Source organism: Drosophila biarmipes, chromosome 3R (assembly GCF_025231255.1).
Source record: "Drosophila biarmipes strain raj3 chromosome 3R, RU_DBia_V1.1, whole genome shotgun sequence".
Taxonomy (NCBI): domain Eukaryota; kingdom Metazoa; phylum Arthropoda; class Insecta; order Diptera; family Drosophilidae; genus Drosophila; species Drosophila biarmipes.
The window spans coordinates 1,970,696-1,991,656 of NC_066616.1; the positions used below are offsets into that span (position 1 = coordinate 1,970,696).

The 20,961-nt window shown below is 37.1% G+C and overlaps 1 protein-coding gene across 41 annotated transcripts in view; it reads right to left on the reverse strand.

The window, feature by feature from the left end:
- The window catches only part of LOC108026484 (proton-associated sugar transporter A), a 366,519-nt gene that overhangs the window by 271,323 nt on the left and 74,235 nt on the right, over positions 1-20,961 (reverse strand). The window contains exon 1 of one of the 41 annotated variants that reach the window (XM_050889375.1): positions 20,546-20,829. The exons of 39 other annotated variants lie outside the window; for them this stretch is intronic. In XM_050889375.1, the coding sequence (XP_050745332.1) occupies positions 20,546-20,721 (176 nt within the window). In that variant the 5' untranslated portion in view covers positions 20,722-20,829. Of the gene's footprint in view, positions 1-14,317; positions 14,396-20,545; positions 20,830-20,961 lie in introns of those variants that run through there. One more of the 41 variants, XM_050889389.1, reaches the window with a different exon arrangement.

The window sequence follows — 20,961 nt, forward strand, 5'->3', positions numbered from 1 at the left end:
CGGCCAGAGAAACAAAAGATCGTCCCAAGCAAACAACCGGACAACCGCCTAGTACGTTGTAGGGCGTCGGCATTACGTTTCCTGTCAGTTCCCCCACCCCCATCTGTCCTGGATAGACAAACGAACAGTACAACTGCACCGCAAGTGCTAAATGCGTTACCGTAATGTTTGCGCTTCTGCTATTCTGGACTTGAACGACCTGGTTAATGCCTAGTACGTCGTGGGGCGTCGGCCAGAAAGCACATCTAAATTATATTTACGTTAGCTTCAACAAATAGTCTGTCAGCACATACTGTAGGTGTCGTATTATAAAAAGGATAATTCGTCATTTGATTTAATGAAGTTCCGGTAATTTGGCCATGCACAAAACAGGCATCCTTTTTGTGTAGTTAAAATATTTTAATGTCAGACCTCTATTCTGAAACAAAGTTGGTTGAGTGGCCGCTCAACACTGACAGTCACAGAAGTTGGGAAGTTTAAAGTTAAATGTTTGAAATTAAAAACAATTAGGTAAGCATGTGCACATTAAAAAACTTAATTCCCCTCCTGGACCCTGGTGGCTGATCCTGGAGGAGAGGACTCCGGGGACGACTGCCCTGGAAAGGTCGCCTTTCCTTGGAGCCGGCGGCTTCCGTCAGCAAGACACCAGTATGTATTCTCCCCCATTTTCTAATTGTCTAAGGTCTTTTATACCCTTGTAGAGCTTTTTCTGAGCTGCCAGTTTGATGCGTATAAACTAGGTGTTCCCACCTAGGGTTACTATATCTCGGTATCCAATATCTTTGGAGTCAACGTCCGTCTGTTGCACTTTGCCAGGTACCGGGGTATGGTTACCAGTAGGTCGATCGTGGCCGTTGTTCTGGCCACCTGACACCAGTAGTTTGCCGAATTGCAATTTTCTTTTGGCCTTATTAGCATAAGTGTGGTTAGTCAAATGGACCCCTCCCTCCGACTTAAGATTCGTCGTTGAATCTTTCTATATGGAGGGCGTGCGTAACATGCCTGTATAATGTTGATGTTTGATCTGCTGGCGGCGCCCCAAAGCTGTATGCCATATGTCCAGATTGGCGTGATGATCGCATTATACACTAAAAGTTTCGATGCCGTCGGGAGCTAAGATCTCCTGCCCACCAGCCAGAAAAAGGCTTTGGCGCGATTCTGCGCTTGGCGACGCTTCTATATAATGTGCGGCTTTCACGTCAATCTCCTACCTAATATGAAGCTCAGGTAGCTGTGCGTATCGACTTCTGGGATCGGGCGTGAAATACCTTGATACCAGAACGGGCTTTTCCGTCTTGATTACAAATCTTCGGTCCTCCAGGGAAGACCTAAGAAAACTAAAGTACGGCTGTGGCAGGGCGGGTTTCAGCTTTTGGGAGGAGTCCAAGGTGCCAGACCCGATCGAAGGCTTGCTTAACATCCAGCATAACAGCTAGGCAATATTTTTTAGATTCAAAAACATCCAGGATAAATTGCACTTGTCTGTGGCATTGCTCTGGGGTTCCATGACAGCGCCTAAGGCCAAACTGGTGATCAGGGATCAGACCGGCCTCGTCCATTACCGGCAGTACTCTACTCAAGAATATTCTTTCGAGTAATTTGGAGAGCACTGGCAGTGAGGTGATTGGACGGTAGGAGGTGTGATTGGCTTCAGACTTAGGTACCATGACCACTCCCGCACGTTTCAATGGTAAGGGAAAGTGACCCATTTTTAAGCACATCATCGCCTAGTGTGACCTGAGCGCTGGACTGGCCATTTCCTCAACATCTTCGGGAGTACATCGGTATTATAATCAGCGGTTCATATGTTGATAATACACCGAATCATGCGTTACATTAGCTTGGCATTAATGTTCCACCTGGGTATAAAATAACAGTGACACCACATAACCTTATTTATTTATTGATAAACAGTGATGAAATAAGCACACTATCTATAAGCATTGTTGACGAAAACGGTGATTTGCTGTATTTACGTGGTGATTCGCATGCACATTCAGCTGGTAGAATGATTAGTTATAAAAAAAAGGACGTAGCCTAAGTCCTCAGCCAAACATTACTTATTGTAAAGCTATATAAAGAGTCGTTTCAAGTATAATGTAAAACGTGGAAAAGAAAAGAATGAACGAAATTTTAAATATTCAAGAAAAGGTTTATTTATTTGATAGTATTTCGAAGAAAAGAAAAGTTTCATTCTTATTCATCGTGCAATCAAACATTTAAACCTAACGATGAAATTCGAATAACCATCCAAAATCAAGACTTGTACGAAAGTTACCTTAATTTTTATGAAATTAATAGAAAAGATTCACCGAATGGACCTAAAAATGAAATTACTTTTTTTAAATAATTGTATGGCTTACTTTTTGGATGAAATTAAGTACGAAATAAAAGGATGTGAGATTAATAGAACACAATTTGTCGGTATGACTACCACCCTAAAAAATTGTACGTCTCTGGATAATCTTTAAAGTCAAAATAAATTTGGGTTCATATTGGGTTGCGATTTAACCCCAAATTGGGGTTAATTGATAATCCGAATGTCGATTTTAGTAAGAATCAGTATTCCCCACCGCTATGAAATTTATACAAGATTTAAATATAGTTACTATTATCGAGAATCACAACCATTTTTGACCACAAATAATTTCAAATTGAAGGCCTTCATAATAGTGGTTGATCTGTCAATAAAAAAAAAATCAGAAAAAACTGGTCCTATCAATATTGGCTTTAATAAAAGCGGAACAGATAATTGGCCAGCACTGTCAATACCTTTTAAACAAAAAACTATGTTAATGAATCAAAGTGAACATGATCAAAAAATAAGAAATATTGTGTACACTTTCCATTTTGTAATACTGATTTAACTTTGTAAACATGCGCTTGCCCTTGCCCGGAAAATTAATTTCAATAAGTTAAAAATTATGTTCGCAATACCAAAATAATTTAATAAATTATTGTATTACATAATAAACTTCTGACTTTTTCGACTTCAAATTACAGGTATACTTGTGCGTTGTGCCCTTTATGTGACGTGCCAGTATTCAGTGATCTTCTCGATGAGCGTGCCCCTCGGAATTGTGCGTGTGTCCCTTTTATTGTTGTCAGGTAATGGACCTTTTCGGGTCTCTGACTATGGCTGATATCTTAATGCCCTTTTGTGGAAACAACCTTTTGATACTTTGAATGTGCAACCTTTCTCAAGTGCATAGCAACAGCTGGGATAATGAGGTAAAATGGTACGTGATGAAAACCTTCCAATACTTTTGGTGTGCGACATTTTTCACGTGTACCCTTTTCACGTGCCTTTTAATTGCTCATAATGAGGAGGAGGATCTATGGGGATGTGGGGGCGATAGGCGCAATCAAGTATACTCTTTATGGACATGATCGTGACATTTTTATGACTTTGAAACCCATTAAATTCTGTTTAATAAGGGATTGTATATTATAATTTTACCAGACCCGCATATATGAGCCATTAATATGCAAATTTTCCAAGAACCCATGTTTGCTTACTACTTTCTTACGTTGGTAACTTTTTTGTTTAAAGTCGTTTTTTTCTGAACCAATATTGATATTTCGCGATAACTCAAAAAGGGGTAAAAGATTGTTAAAGTTCATTTATGATAATACTGATATTAATATATAATAGAATTAGATTTCGTGATGTGATAACACCCATTTTATAACAGTAAAAAAAAAACAAAATTGTGTAATACGGAATATTTTAACAAAAGACCAATCTTCAATTGTTTCGTTAAGGGATTTTCGGTAGAGGATGTTTATTCTTAGATAACCGATGTTACACATCTTTATAGCATTTTAAGTGTAACTTTTGGAATGAATTTAAAGTATGTGGTGTTTTCTTAGCTTTTTATGTCCGTTACTCGTTTAGTAAAAGGGTATACTATATTCGTCGGAAAGTATGTAAAAGGTAAAAGAAAGCGTTTCCGACGCCATAAAGGAGTCGATCTAGCCATGTCTGTCCATATGAACGCTGAGATCTTGGAAACTACAAAAGCTAGAAAGTTGGAACTTGGCATGTAGATTCTCGAGCTGAATCGCAGCGCAAGTTTTTTTCAGCAGGGTGCGAAAACAACTACTATATGTAGACGCAGAATTGAAAATCTGCTATTATGGTCCTATCGTACCGAATGATACAAAGGTATTGAAGATTGCATACCAAGACTTTAGAAATATGAATTTGTTTTGGAGAAAATGCGGTGAAAGTGTAAAAGTAAAAACTTGCATTGTTCTACATAAAAACTCATTATGGATTATTAATTAAATTTATAGAGCATTAATCGGTCGGAAGAATTGAAAATAAACAAAACGATAAGGGTGGAAACTCTCTAAATGCACGTCCTACGAACTGGGCCCATCACAATTGTTACTAAGCTATCTTTCAGGTAAAAAAATTCACAAATAGATGTTTAAGATGTCTGAAAGTATATATGTTGAAAACATTATTTTTTTCGAATGCATTATTTATTTATTAATGAATTATGAAATGAATTTTTGGACCTTGAACGAACGGAGTTTTCACATTAAGCTTCACAGCCCAACATTTTTGACTATTTATGGTTATGGTGTACTTATTTCTTTCTTCGATTTTAAAAAATTTGCTTCTATTAATATACAAAATTTAAAGAATAAATTGAAAATTCATGTCTGGTACGGCGGGGGCTAGCGGGGTCTGCTGATGCCGCTGGTAGTGGTGGCGTATGGAGGCGGGAGCGGCGGGAATCGGCGGTGTTGGTGACGGCGGGGCTGCTGCGCTGGGGGAGAAACACTCGTTTCGCGAGTTGCCCGGTGACCAAAAGAAAGAACACACACAACTTTGGCATCAAGTACAATATCGGAGACTCTATAGAGGGGAGACGTAATAAGAGCGGGAGAGCAAGAGCGGTAGAGCGGGAGTGTGAGAGCGGGAGCGGTTCAACAGGCAAAGCGGTCAGTGGGCCAGAACATTCCGCCCCTTTGCTAGCATTGCAACGAGTTGCCTACGCCTGCGTACAGGCGCCGGAGTGGATTCACCCGTAAATGGTCTTCTGGGCTACCGGCAGTCCCTCGTCGATTTTGTGGAAACCCGGCTGGATTACCTTCGGGTAGACGCCGGCGCCCAGGATCAGGAAGATGGTGGATGGCCGATGTAACCGCTCATTCGCGACCGGTAGCTCTCTGGAGCTCTGGAACGCGCTCTTACTAAGCTCACAGATGGGAGTCCGGATGCGTACGTTCGGCTCGATCTTAAGAACCACCTCGAACTTGACCGCCTCTTCGACTTTCGACTGAATCGTCGCTGTACATATTCTCTCCTCTCCCACGTTGATCGTCGGCAGACGAAACGCGGCGGCCATGGACACATCGACTGAGCTCGTCGGTGAGCACAGATCGATGACCACCAGCGCAGTGGGAAGGACGTTGACGCTGCGACTTTGAAGGAACGCCGCTAGCATCGGAGCTGGTATCGATGATGCTGACCGCGGTGGAGGGGCAAGCGTTTGGCGGACCTTGCCGGCGCGAAAGCAGCTGGACTTCTTCCTGGAAGCGCGCTCATGCATGTGAAGCAGCGTGGTTCCGGTCGCAAGTTCTACACCGGTCACCGCTGCGACAGCTCCAAACGAAGTGCTCGTGTGCGGGACAGTTGGTGCAGTACTTGTTGATCAGCATTGCTCGCAGACGTTTCTCTGCGCTAAGCTTTAAGAACCTCTGACACCTTCGAAGAGAATGAATTCCGTGGCAGACTCGGCATCGGTAGGATTGAATACCTCTCGTACTTCTGCTATCCAATGCCTGAGCGCTACGTGGAATCAATTTTCCTGGGCAAAGTGTGGATAAGGAAAAAAAAACAGAGCTGATTAAGAATGACGTGGATAATGCCTACGGACTATGGTCTTTGGGACAAGCGGCTTTTTATAAAGTGGGTTTGTATAGCTCTCCTGGAGGAAGAACCACCTTGGTTCATAGACGTTTGACAATGCCGCGCGCCGTACAAATGCTGACTACACGGACCTTGCCATCGGCTCCCGAAAAAACTGAGTCTATTCTCCCGAGTCGCCACTCATCGTCATCCTTAATGACGACCATGGCACTGACAAAAAAAATATATTTTATTTTATATTTTAAAGAGTCACCTACCGGTTATTTAGGTATATGTTATGTGGGCAGCAGACAGTTTTAAGCGTTTTAGCCGCGTTAGAAAGGAAAACATTTTTTAGTTCAATAGAAAGATTTTAATGAGACAAATACATTTTATCAAAAAAAAAGTTCTAGCCTGACAACTGTGGCCACCACAGTTTTGGGCGGCTTGTGGGCGTGGCACATTTTTTTTTGAGCTCAATCGATGTGTGAATTTTTTTTTGCGGCAATCGATAGGTATAGATGAGACAAATACGTTTTGGCAAAAAAAATTTTCTAGTAACTGTGGCCACCACAGTTTTGGGCTGTTTGTGGGCGTGGCAATTTTTTTGCGTCAATCGATAGGTATTGATGAGACAAATACGTTTTGGCAAAAAAGATTTTCTAGATTGACAATTGTGGCCACCACAGTTTTGGGCTTGGGTTGGTGAGCGTTAAGGTGCGCGTGGCACATTTTTTTGGTCAGTCGACAGGTATTTTTAAGACAAATAAATTTCAGTTAATATCTTTTATTTACTATTAATATTTTAGATTTACTTTATTAAAATTTTTAAGTAAACATATGGAGCATATACTAGCGAATTCTAGTAATTCATGTTTTTAATATGCAGCGTAAGTTGGTTTTCCTGTGTGTTCACCATTAAAATACATTTTTATAGCATTTGTTTAAGTTTTTGATCCACAGACAGTATAGTATGCAAGTTATCACGGAAACGACAACGGCAACAAGAAAGCTTTATGCACTTATCTCCAAAAGTAAGCAAGCTGATCTGATAACTTATTTGGCAGCGTTACTACATAATTTTCCGATCCATATAATTTTTTTGAATAATATGCGGTGTTAATATAACCAACGATTGTCAATGTTTTATTTTAATATTTTTAAATATGAGGATGTTAAAAGTTTCGTCCAAAAAAAGTGGTCAATGAAGTGGTGGTACCAGTGAACATTGTACCTGTTAACGAGATCTCGATGACCCAAGATGTAGCGATATTAATTTAAACAGTTTAAAAAAGACAATGCGAAATTTTCTGAAAAGATTAGTATTCCGTAGATCAATAAAAAAAAATAAAAATGACAAAAATGCGGTTCGCAGCGTCAAAAAGCTAAAAAGTCTTTTCCATTTGAGCCGAAAAGATTGGTTTCAAAGACTCAAATCAAACTTAAAAACTTTACTGCTTAACATTTACAGTTACAGATGAAAACGAATCATAGTTTTAAAAGTTGTATTTTTCAACGGCTTTGCAATTGACTTCAACATGGTATAAAAAAAGGTATATCCAAAAGCACAGTGTTTCCAATAATTACAGCAACAGCATTGTAAAATCCTAATGCTAAACGATTTCCATCCACTTTAATAAAAGCAAAATTCACTTTTGCCAAACATTTTTAAATAGTTACTTTTAGGTTAGTGAAAAGCGACTACTTCGATTTAGCTTTCATCTCCGAATGGACTCAAAAAGGCGTTCCATCAGTAGTTCCTTAAGTTTTATAATTAGCCAAGAGTCACACGGAATCAAGTCAGGTGATTTTAGTCGAAGTCATCACGAAGAAGCGGTGCAGTGTGAGACGTAGCATTATCGTAATGCAAAATCAAGAGTTGTAGGCCCTAAATTATGATCCAAAGAGCGCTGCCTACTTTTATAAGTACCGAGAAAGTATGACTTTGTGATTCCATAAGCAGTTTCAGATTATTTTCACTTTCGGTTTGAGGCCTGGGCGATTCCACTTCTGATGTCAAGGATTCACTAGAATTGTCCTTTTCTTCAAGCTTCTCTTCATGCTGGTTCCAACGGAAACTTTTCTGGCGAGTGGTATGATCTTCTGTGATTGGCTCTTCAAATACGAATAACCCCTGGTAATAGTTGCTTATTTTCTCTTACAATCCAATACACGCACTGCTAAGTGCTTTCCTTATTCCATTTTGATCCGGACACCTGCATCATTTTAAAGATGCGCCAGTGCATAGACTAACATTAACGAAAGAAACTTCAATTTGAAGAGCCGAAGAAAAAACACAAAGAAGCTGATGAAAACGGAAGCTCCGTTTATATTGAAAGTTGGAGTCGGAACCGTGGAATGTCCAATATAAAGGCTTGTTTCGACAAATATAACGTATGATGGGAACGAATTTTGCGAGAAAGTTCCAAAATGGTACATCAAGAAGCACTTGAGCAGGTGGTCCAAAAAAATGTAGTCCTACGAAAAAGATGTTTTTGGTCGTACCGATGTAATAACAGGTAATAATTACGCTGTGCCAATCAATCATGTATTGCCCACCATCTTTGGCAAAAGTGGACATCGAATAGATGTTAGCTTTCAGCATAATTGAGGAATAATAAAGTTCATGGAGTAGCAATTTTTCACTGGTGCAATTCCTTTAGAATAAATGTAGCGATAGTGTACCAACCTTTCGTTTGAAGTGTCTTGGCTCAGATCGCGTGCAATCTTTTAAAAAATAAATTGATCCAGCTCCGGTTTTGAACACGACCGATTTTGCAAGAAAGTTTCTGTTGTGTGACGCTAGTCTGCAATCGGGATTTGGGTACATCGAGATTTGGAAAATATCGAATGCGCATTGAGATTATTATGCGCATTGAGATTATTTCGTGACAGAGCTGGAGTGTGCAAATAGAAATGATCCAGATAAAACTGAGTCACTGCCGGGCTTCGCAGGACCCACTCCTGCAGTCAATGAGGGAATTTATGGCGAATCTGGGTGTCATCAGCGAACCTTACAAAGTCAAAGACGACAGCAACTGGGTAACGGACACATTGGGCAAGGCCGCTATACGGACTATAGCCGTGCACTAGACAAGAATGCTTTCGATGCAAGGGGCCATTACCCTAATATCATCGCAGGCATCTTTAACTCGTGGGAAGAATGTCGGTGGCCCATCAGCATCTTAAGGGGGAGCACCTTACCCAGGGCCTTTGCAACGCTACGTTGCGCCGCCAAATGAAAGGACGCTGAATGTATCATAGACCTCACTGCTATAAGCTTGACGCTAGCTGTAAGTTCTTACTGGAGAATCGGTGACTTATGCACGGCCAGCGACCACGAGACGATTCTTTGCACAGTCGGTATTTGCCCGGGACCAGGAACCGTGTAGAAAAGCAAAGTGGCTCATAATGATAGTCGACAGTTACCGTGGCGAAAGGGTGCTTCTGTTCCATTTCGAGGAATATTGATGCCAATAATTGATTTAGCGTCGCTTGTGGCCGGTGATGTTTATCTTGTGATGTGTGATTTTTGTTAATTTGACCTGGTACTCGTGCTTTGTTTTGTGACCTAGTCCATCGTAATCAGACGTGTTTGAGTTTAAATCGTTCTTTATGTTTAATTGTCTACTTTATTGTAGGAATTTTAATAAAATTGTATTCTATTTTATCTCTTGATTTTGGTATTATAACTTGTGTACGGTTTGGTACAATTGTTTCAAAAGCTTTTCTGTTGTGTAAACTTTCTATTATCTCGTTGTCGTGCATATTTTGTTTGTGTTTCACAAGCCACGATCTGTCGATATCCATTTTCTCAAAATGTCTCGCTCTTGCATTCTCCACGCGCTCATTTACTTATGTGCCTTTGTGCCTCTAAATTGATCCAGTGTCAAATTGAGTGAGATATTTGTAGATCTTTAATTCTCATAAAAAACTTTATTTATTACAATTTATTAAATACCTTTAATCATGGCTTTTTCTAGCTTGAAAAAAAAATTGTCAATTTGGATCGTCACCTAATGTCAGTGTCAAATTGAGTGAGGTATTTGTAAATCTTTAATTCTCAAAAAAAAACTTTATTTTTTACAATTTATTAAATACCTTCAATCATGGCTTTTTCTTGCTTAAAAAATAATTGTCAATTTGGATCGTCACCTAATGACGTTTTTATTTACTGTCGTCTCTGCAACACAGTCATTTATCCGAAATCTTCTGGACTTGTTGGCAGAGTAAAATACTATAAAGATCTATGACTATGACTTTTCGAGGATTTGTGCCTCATGCGTTGAATTAGACCGCGATTTTGGATGGCTGTGGCGCTGACCAATGACTAGCTCAATAAACTTTTTAAGAAACTTATGAGCATAGTTGCTGATACAAAGAGTTTAAGGCAGACCTTGATATTTAATAAAAGTCAGTGGTGTAATCTACACTCAAAAAGCGCTCTCCTATAAAATCTGTGGGAGCAAATCTAACGAACGATGTACAGATTGCTAGTTGAGAATGAAAAAAATTCTCGGTTATGTCTTATGGGAAGCAATTATTTGTGTCTCGTTTAACACCCAAAATCAAATCTGCAGATGTTTTGGAATTCCTGTACAAAAATTTCTATCTCAAAACATCACATTTAATTAATTAATTCATTTAAAATATCTGCTCCCCTTGAAGTACTTAATATACTAAATTCTAAAAGTTTTTGTCTTGATAATGAACTGCTTTTTAAAGAATTTGTTTCCAACGGACGGAGAACTGATAGGCATTTAATTATAGAACCGGAGCCAAACAAACTGATATATTTATTTACGGCCAAATAAAATTTTAGGGGACTTAATATGAAGCTAACTAAGCTTCATGCTGTCTCCTCTATGTTTTCTGAACACATTCTGACTTTGCTGAGACTTGGCTGAAACTTTAGAAGTTCATTCTCAGAAGTTTAACAATTTTAATTCTCATAGAACTTATCGCTCTCGCAGGGGCGGAGATAATATACTTTTTAGTCCCAATGACATAGAATTCGTTGGTTTTCAAGGATTTTTGCTTTTTTTTCTATTTATTTAACATGTACTTATATTCCATCTGGATCCGACTTGAAACTTTTATGTGTGACATTTCGGAGAGGGGTCTCGTCATTTTGGGCGATTTCGATCTCGCGTACATTTTATGGTAACTTGTACGGACTCTGTTTTTCTACAACTTTATCTGTCTATGACCCCATAGACGGTCTGTTAGAATTATCATTACAACAGGTAAGCTTTATACGAAATTCACTTAACAGGCAATCAGATGCGGTATTTGTTTTAGATCCGTCTTAGCAACATGATTTCTCAATATAATTGGACGATTTTATATAATTGCTTGCGTATTGAAAAAACTAAACACTTTTTTTATTGCGTTCCTGATAGTCTTTCTCCAAGCTTATACCGGCCCCTTGGCTTACCAATGAGCTGCAAAAACTTAAAAACCTTAAAACAATTCATCCGATTTTTCATGATATGTGGTGGCTCATACTAAATTTAATATACTAACCATTCATTTCAATCATTACATGTATTTGATCTGATTTAAATTTCAATTTTTAAAGGATCCTATGGAGCTGTATAACGTTGTTAATGCTACGCAAAAGCCTTTAGCATTGCCATTAATGGTATGATTAAATTCTGTGGAGGCATCTACGGATCCCGAAATTGCAGACTCTTGGTCTAATTCCAACTACCGTAATGACTAAAATCACTCTTTAGTAATTTTAAAACTAGAACTCCAACCTATTTTCCTGGGCCTGATGAACTCCCTGGGTGTGTGCTTAAATTTTGTGCCCGAACCATTTGCAACCCCTTTTTTAAACTTTTTCATTTGTCGATCGCATCATCTTTTTTCCTACTTTCTGGAAAGATTCTATTATTCCTAAAACATTAGAATGCATAGTTACCACTCATTTGCAACATTTGAGCTCCTCTCTAAAATGAACGTGTCAAAATGAGTCTGTTGAGCGAAGATCGACCAACACTAACCTGCACGAACTAACATAGATGAACCTAGCAAAATTTGCAGAAAGACGTTTTATAAAGATTTTAAAAAGATCTTGACCCCGTAAACCACTCTCTTCTTTCTTCGGGCTATCGAATATTCTGTTTGCTTGAATTTCAAGTTATTTTAATAGTATATCTCAGAGGGATATATTCAAAAACGCCGTTTCCAAGTTGATATACGAAACATCTGGAGTATCTTAGGGCAGTCATCAGGACCTTTGTTGTTTACTCTGTTGTAGTCACTCTCTTGTACTAATGTGTGGTAATGATGCTAAACCTTGCTTATGATTTAATAATATGGAGTCTGATTTCTGCATGCAGTCAGATATTGCTAGATTCCAGAAATGGTGTCAGTACAACCTGTTCAATTTAAACTATTTAGGTGCTCCTCTGGGCTCAAAACTTAAATTTGGTTCCCAAAAAGCTCTACTCTAAATACCTACCTTACCTTGAATAATGATTGGCACTTTGGAAATGTTAAATGAAACAGGCTCAACGAAATTTAATAATAAAAACCGTTAAAAAAAATATTTTACGTTGTCAAGAGTACGGTGGGTACCCAATATGTGAAAAACTTCTGATATCAAGCAAAAACCACTCTGAACGAGGGCAATATATAGTGACGATCGCAACTACAGGAAACTAAAGTTCTGATATCATCTTTTGTGAAAAAATTTATATACGATATATGATCTGCACGCTGCTATTCAATTGGATAGAAGAACTCTAGTAAACGGTCCTGGTGTTTCTTTATACCCAAGATTAAAGTTTTCTGAACATATTTCGTCCATGATTAATAAAGCTAGTGTGCTTAGATTTATTAAAAGATGGTCGATGGAATTTGATAATTTGTTGTATTACTAAGATCTTATTTATTTCGCTTGTCCGCCCAATACTTGATTATGGATCCCCAATCTGCAGTATCGAATCGGTACAGAAGAACTTTATGCTATTTGTTTTAAGGCGCCTAAACGGGGTTGCAAACCTCATTTTACCTCCTTATTCTAGTTTAACTGCAGACCGATGATTAGAACAGTCTTTATTATAACCTTATCCAATGTAAAACTTATAGCCTTTAGCCAGCTAAATTTTTCAATTCCATGCAGATTAATATGAAATTACATTCTCGCAATTTTAAATCATTGTTATTCTAACTAAGACTTGCAGGAACCTTTTCAGAATATTATTTTTTGACTATAATAGACTTTATCCGATTATCTCAAAACGTGACTCTCTGCCTCTCCGAAAACAATTATTATTACATTTTCTAGCACAGACTGATTCTCAATTTTTTTCTCGAACCAAGTTTTTTCTACGCGACGACATCTTATTATTTAGTACCGTACAACGCACGGCAGCGCCTCTTCGGTCGGTTGGGCGTAGGATACCGCGGGACAATAAAAAAATATTTTCTATCTACGATTATTATTACATTTTCTAGCACAGACTAAGATTTTACATTTTTTTTCGAACGAAATTTGTATCTTTCTACGCGTCGACATTTCACTATTTAGTATCGTACAACGCACGGCAGCGCCCCTTCTTCTTCTTTCTACTTACAAACATATGCAAATTTAAACTCTACCACTGTGATGTTTTGAGATGGAAATCTACAGATCTCTTTTTGGTAGCTATGGGTAATGCCGGCAAAGAAATTTTTGACACCTTGGCGCCGGTGGATGCCGACATAGCTGCCATTACTGATCGGGTGAAAATATTTCAAACTGAATTGGGATTCGGAACTGATAACTATGTAATTTTAGTATTCCTTTGACTATCTTTTATTAAATCCTTTCTTAATAATGGACAAAATATGTTCAGCTAACTTTTGTCTTGGTTCCAAAGAAACACCAAGATCTTTGATTATAGTTGCTCTATCCAATGGGCTCTCACTCAGCGCATGTTGAAGACTGAAACGTCAGAAATTCATTACGTTATTTTTGGAGCCATTTAAATTTAGTAAATTGTCAAAGCAATTTGTTTGAAAATTACATGCACTATTTAACATAATCTGCGTATATTAAAACGCGAGAATGAGTTAAAATTTAGCTAAAGTCATTTATAATTTATACTGTGGGACCCCCAAGCATTTGGTTCAAAACCATGATTTACTAGGATTCCCTGGAATGGATTCCCCTTTGAGATGGATCTCAAGTTATCTAATTTGCGGAACACAAAGAGTACCTTTTAAAAAGAATTGAGAATGTGAAGATTCTAAAGATAAGGTAAATAATATGGGATGGGGCTTGCATAAGCTCAGCGAGTTATATATAAGCACGCCGCCAGGAATTCCTCCAGGACCTAGCGAATATACGGGATTAACACGAGCTTTTATTTAAGGTGGGACAGAAAATTAATTTCATTTGGGTACAAGGTAAGAATAATGATGTGATAAATAAGGTAAAGTAGAATGTAGTTTAATTACCGTCGCAAAAAGATCGCCTGATCAGTTGTTGTGGTACTATTTTTAAAAGATAGAGATAATGTCCTTCATTAACGCTTTCTGTTAACAAAAATAAAAAACTTTATTGGCTTTTGAAAGAATTGAACTTTACAATGATTTAAATAGTTTTAGTAAAACAGAGAGTTATGCACTGTAAAACTAGATTGAGCACTATAGAAAAAATAGATTTAGAAATCAATCTAATCGCTTAGTTGACTTTCCAGATTTTTGTTCTAACAAAGTAACATATAGATCTTCGGGTTGAGTAAGAAGTCCTACACATATGACTTCACTAATATTGACTTTACCAACACGTATTTCTTCGGACTACCCTACAGCTGTTGTATCAGGTGTTATAAATTAAATTCTCGGGATGTAGAAATTCGACTCATAACCACAACTTTAAAATTACAAAAACGGACACTTTTAAAGCATTTTAAGTGGACTTTTTGGAATGAATTTAACGGATGGTGGTGTGTACAAAGCGTTTTTAAGTTTAAACATTATTAATTAGTCGGGTTTTTTTTGTAATCGAAAGTTATCGTGAGTGGTCTACCACGAATAAATTTTTTAAATAACTAATTATACCCGTTAGTCGTAGAGTAAAAGGGTATACTAGATTCGTCAGAAAGTATGTAGCAGGTAAAAGGAAGCGTTTCCGACCTTATAAAGTATTTATTCTTGATGAACTCTGAGATCTCGGAAACCATAAAAGCTGGAGTATTCATACTTGGCATGCAGATTCCAACGCTGCGCAAGTTTGTTTCAACCACGCCCACTCTAACGCCCGCAATCCGTGAAAATCTGCAGCGCCTAGAAAAAAAACTTTAACTGAAATGTATTTCTCTGATCAATACCTATCGATTTACCCAAAAAAATGTGCCACGCCCACTTTAACGCCAACACACCGCCCAAAACTGTGATGGCCACAGTTTTTAATACTAGACATTTTTTTGCGTAAACTAAATTTGTCTCATTAAAACCTTTCGATTGGACTAAAAAAATGTCTGCCACGCCCAGTCTAACGCCCCAAACGACTTAAACGCTTCAAACTGTCTGCCGCCCACATAATATATACTAAACTACCTAGTAAGTGGCGCTTTACAATATTTCTTTGCTGCTTATATATCTCCATTTCTATTTTGCTCCCTTAAGCTGAGCAACGGGTATCTGATAGTCGAGGCACTCGACTATAGCATTCTTCCTTGTTATACCCTTGCAGAGGGTATAATGATTTCAGTCAGAAGTTTGCAACGCAGTGAAGGAGACGTTTCCGACCCCATAAAGTATATATATTCTTGATCGGCGTCCCAAGACGAGTCGATCTAGCCATGTCCGTCTGTCCGTCCGTCTGTCCGTCCGTTTCTACGCAAACTAGTCCCTCAGTTTTAAAGCTATCGGGCTGAAACTTTCTTCTTTCTATTGCAGGGAGTATATAAGTCGGAACCAGCCGGATCAGACAACTATATCTTATAGCTCCCATAGGAACTATCGGGGAAAAAATTATAAAAAAATATATCTTTGGTGTTTTTTAACATATACTTTTCTAAGCTTGGATATAACGTTTTTTAGTTAATTCTGAATTTCGAATTAAATTTTTTTAAAATTGGACGTCTATATCATCTAGCTGTCATAGGAACGATCGGATAATTGGTGGGAAATAATGCGAAACAAATTATTGGTGCTTTCTAACATATTATCGTATAATATTGGGAATATACATTTTTATATTTTTAGAAATTTCGAATTCATTTTAATAAAATTATTGACTCTTTTTTATAGCTGCAAGGGTATACAAACTTCGGCTTGCCGAAGTTAACTTCCTTTCTTGTTTTTAAGTTGAATTTCAAAGCGATTCCAGCGGAGGCCACTTATCAGACCTATAGGATTTAAAGAGTGAGAAATCCTGGTTAAAATGAATATATTTAGAAAAAACCGTTGTACGGTTCTTGGAGAAATTAAATTTTTTGGATCATAACCTCAACTTTAACTACAGCCCCTTTCTTTAAATGTCGGTAGAATGTATACAGTAGATATTTTTTAAATATGTTCATAAAGGTAAGCCGAAGAAACGTAGCGGTACCTTTGACCTAATTAACCGGACTTTAGCGGCTATAGAAGGAAAATACCACTAAATTTAGAAAAAAGGCAAGTAATGTTAGCTTCGGCAAGCCGAAGTTTGTATACCCTTGCAGTTATAAAAAATAATCAACTGATAATCAACCGACTTATATACTACCTGCAATAGAAAGAAGACTTTTTGGAAAGTTTCAGGCTGATAGCTTTAAAACTGAGAGACCAGTTTACGTAAAAACGGACAGACAGACGGACATGGCTTGATCGACTCGTCTAGTGACGCTGATCAAGAATATATATACTTTATGGGGTCGGTTTTGAGTTTCGAATTAAATTGTATAAAAACCGGACAACTATATCATATAGCTGCCATAGAAACGATCGGAAAAATAGTCGGAAAATATGAACAAATTATATCTTTGGTGTTTTTTAACATATAACCTTCTTAGCTTGGAAATAACATTTTTTAACTAGTTCTGAATTTCGAATTAAATTTTATCTGCTGTTATAGGAACGATCGGAAAATTGATGGCAAAAAAAAGAATGAAATAATTTTTTTTAACATCACTGAAATCAGCAACAATCCTTAAAAATTGCACGTGGTGTTACTAAAGTTGATTATTTCGTATAACTGCAAGGGTATACAAACTTCGGTTTGCCGAAGTTAACTTCCATTCTTGTTTTTCTATTAGAACATTAAGTTGAGTTTATTTTTACTTCAAATTTTCAATAAAGTTGTACTTTGTTATCTTTATTTGATTATGAAAAATTTCTTTATAAATTGGGTGCGAATGCTGGGATCTTTAGTTGGATAATTTTGTTTTTAACGAATTCGTTTATAACTTGGGTAAGGAGGCTGGGATCTTGAACTAGATAACTTACATGTAGAGAACAACAACACAAAACAGTACTGCAGCTTCGACGGACAACATTTTTCACAAAAAAGAGTAAAATTCACCGAAGCGAATGAAATAATGACCCTTTTAACTAATAACCGAATATTAAGAGTTTTGAAGATAAACCCTCATAGGCTAACACCACACCAAATACTCACTACACACTTTAAAAGTCAACCAAACTTTAATGTACTAAATTCTAAAAGCTTTTGGCTTTTTCTTTTCCTCCATAGTTTTGGGTGGTTTCTGACCCTAAAAAAGGGGTGGCACCCTTCTGAAAGAAACTTGGATTGCTTCAGAAAACTGCATGCCAAGTCTGAATATTCTAGCCTTTATAGTTTCCGAGATCTCAGTGTTCATACGAAAGGGCGGTCGGACGGATAGACGGACGGATCTAGGAGCCGATTTAAGGTCAATTTCAAAGCTAACATCAGTTGCTCAACATACTGCAACATGTGCCAAGGAACAGCAATATTGGTGAGGATTAAATACAAAAACAAAACATTGAGTGAGACCGGTGCAGCTATATAATATCCCATGAAACTCACTGCGGGGAACTATAGAAATCAGCTCTTTTTGCCTGGGTGGCACCATTGCACTATGGGAAATTTGACCACTTTTTGTGGCATTAATTAATAACTTAAAAACAAAGCAATATTTAAAAGTTTTGTTTTTTGAATTAAGTATATAAAATGTAAAGGAAATAAAAAAATAAATATGGGCGTGGTTCCGCCTTTTTTTTAAATAAATAATATATATTTTTGTGTTGTTTTTTTTTATAAAAAGACCGAACCTTAAATAAAAAAAATATATTGGTATTTTTTCCCCCATTTTTTAGGACAAATCGCAATTTTAGTTTTAATTACCATTACAATTCTTAAAAAATACTAAAATCCTTTATATCTACGTAAAGTAAGTGAATGATGTTGTAAAATATTTTTAAAGCTAGCGTTGGAAGTGAAACTTACTAGACAAAAAAGCGGGATTTTAGAAAAAGTGCGCAAAAGTGTACTTTTATGCCAACTGAGCTTAATGAGAAATAAATGATCAACAAGATAAAAATGGTTTTAGTGATGGAGCGTGCTGGACTCACTTTGTAGCTCTATTTAAAAATAAAAATTAATTTAAAGATTTCGTTTTTTTTCAAGTTAGAACTTACACACGAATATACGAGCACCACAATCGATAAATACAATATCGAGGTCAAATACACAAGTTACAAGCTGTCTGATTAAATGGCATTTCAAAAACGGCAGTTCTTTGCTTAGTTTTACACTTTTTAACCATTTTAACTTTTAAGAATAACTGGTGATTTACTAGAGCTGCCACCTCGTTGAAATAACTACAGACTTTAACAGCTGATAACTTAACAGTGGTGCAGTCTGTTAAACTTTTCTGTTAGTAACATTGGAGATTGATGTTATATAATCCATTGTGACAGTCAAAATCAATTTCAACTTTTGGAAAATGGGAAATAATAAAATTTTCGATAGTGCATTGGCAAAGTTTCCAAAAAGAGCGGCAGAGCAAATGGTGTCTCTATAAAGGTGCTTACTCTATGCTCTATGCACAGATGAACAGACACGGCGCGTCAAATTCGAATCTTAATGTACTTTTCTGGTCGAAGAATACACTGATATGGTATAAAATCGTTGGGATGGATAATAATTAACACTCAATAGGATCATTTCGACACCTAAATAGTGGAATAATGATGAAGTTTTTATATTTGGAAGACAACTTTTCCGTCGGTGTATAATGCACATCTGTGTACTGGTGAGCTGAGATGAAGATTGGAGATGTACGACTTGGTGCCCCGAGACGTGATTGGACTGGATACGCACCACCAGACTTTCGAAACATTGCTAAGCCCACTTATTTTAAGGACTTTTTAATTCAGCATGGTTGCCAACTATATATAAAAACTATTAGATTTGACTTCCTGCGCAGCGCAAGTTTTTTTTAGCAGGGTGCCACGCCCACTCTAACGACCACAATTCGTGAAATTCTGTAGCACCTACAATTTTTATGTGCCACGCCCACTTTACCGCCCAAAACTGTGATGGCCACAGTTTTCATGCTATAAAAAATGTTACTGAAATATATAGTAGTTGGCTTTTAACCCATCAATTGACTCAAAGTTTACTGCGCCCACTCTGAAGCACACGAAAGGTGAAAACGCTTAAATCTGTCTACATTCCAGATTATCATATATTGAAAAACCGTTAGTTGCCGCTTTACAATATCGATTTGCTGCTTTTTATCTCCATTTCCCCTTTTGCTTCCTTAAGCTGAGTAACGGGTGTCTGATAATCGAGGCACTCGATTAAAGTGTTCTTCCTATTTTTATTGTGTTTATAATTTTTGATTGCCGACTAGATAGGAGTAAATTATTACCAATTTCAGCTGTGCTACTCGCAGCTATTGATAGCCAGGCGTCGCAACGCACACAGAATAATTACAAAAATAATGAAATGACCTGACACCAACCGCATTCCAAAAGGGGACATTTTATCCTTTTATATGGATCCCATGGTAGTTTTTGAAACTTTATATTTCTTGATTCTATTTATATAAATATGAGCCCATTTTATAAGCTCGTCGGTTGCACCCAAGTAGCTATTCAAATCACCAATTGACAAGTATATCGTTAAAATCCTTGACTCCGTCAAGAAGCCCAAGATCCGACGGTAAATAAAACATCACCTAGTGATCCATGGTAAATTGAGCAGAAAAAGTAAATTTAAATTTAAATGTATATATTAAACATGTATTATTTTTAGGGTTATTACGTTACTTAGTAAATAATAAAAGTTAAGATGAATAGGAATATGCTTCGCAAATTTCCAAATTCAAAGTGCTCATACGGACAGACGGGCATGACTAGGCCGACTCGGCTAGTGATCCTGATCAAGAATATACTTACTTCATAGGGACGTAAACGCTGGTACATGGTTAATGGTATCAGTCATTCTGCTGTGACCAGTTGTCAACTTTATCAGAATTAAAAAAAGAAAGACTACAAAAGGTAACAATAAAATACCTTTGGCAAATGCATCGCATGTAATTCAGTTCGATTTGCAATATTAAAAACAAAGAAATTAATGAATATTAATTAAGATATTACGAAATGTAACTTGTCCAAAGGATCAGTACCTCGTTATCTTAGTCTTAAAAATAAGCGTATTTAATTTTTTATTTCAAATTATGTATGTTGGGGATCAGATAACATTCTTACCTAAAAACGTGGGAAAAATCTTTATTGGCACTAGCGTTGCCTTTAAGTTGACTTTGAACTGTAGCAACCAAATTTGTTGAATATTTTTCTTGGAAGCCTTCGTATATTTCTTTAATGTTATTTTTCCATTGATGAAATCGACCTGCTATCCCTTGATAATTATGTAATTTCTCCATTTTTCAAAAATCATTCATTAACTATACACAAAATTTTAAAATCAAAAAAGAAATATTTTAAATATTTATTTTGGTTGGTTATTACACGGACTGTGGTGATTTCGACTTGAACGAAAGTCGCTTGCATTAAATTTCACTTGAGCAATTTACTTATGTGAGCATGCGCCAAGTAGTGATGTATGCAATTTAAATATCTATATATGTACAGAGTACTTTTCATATTAATAAGCAAACATTTGC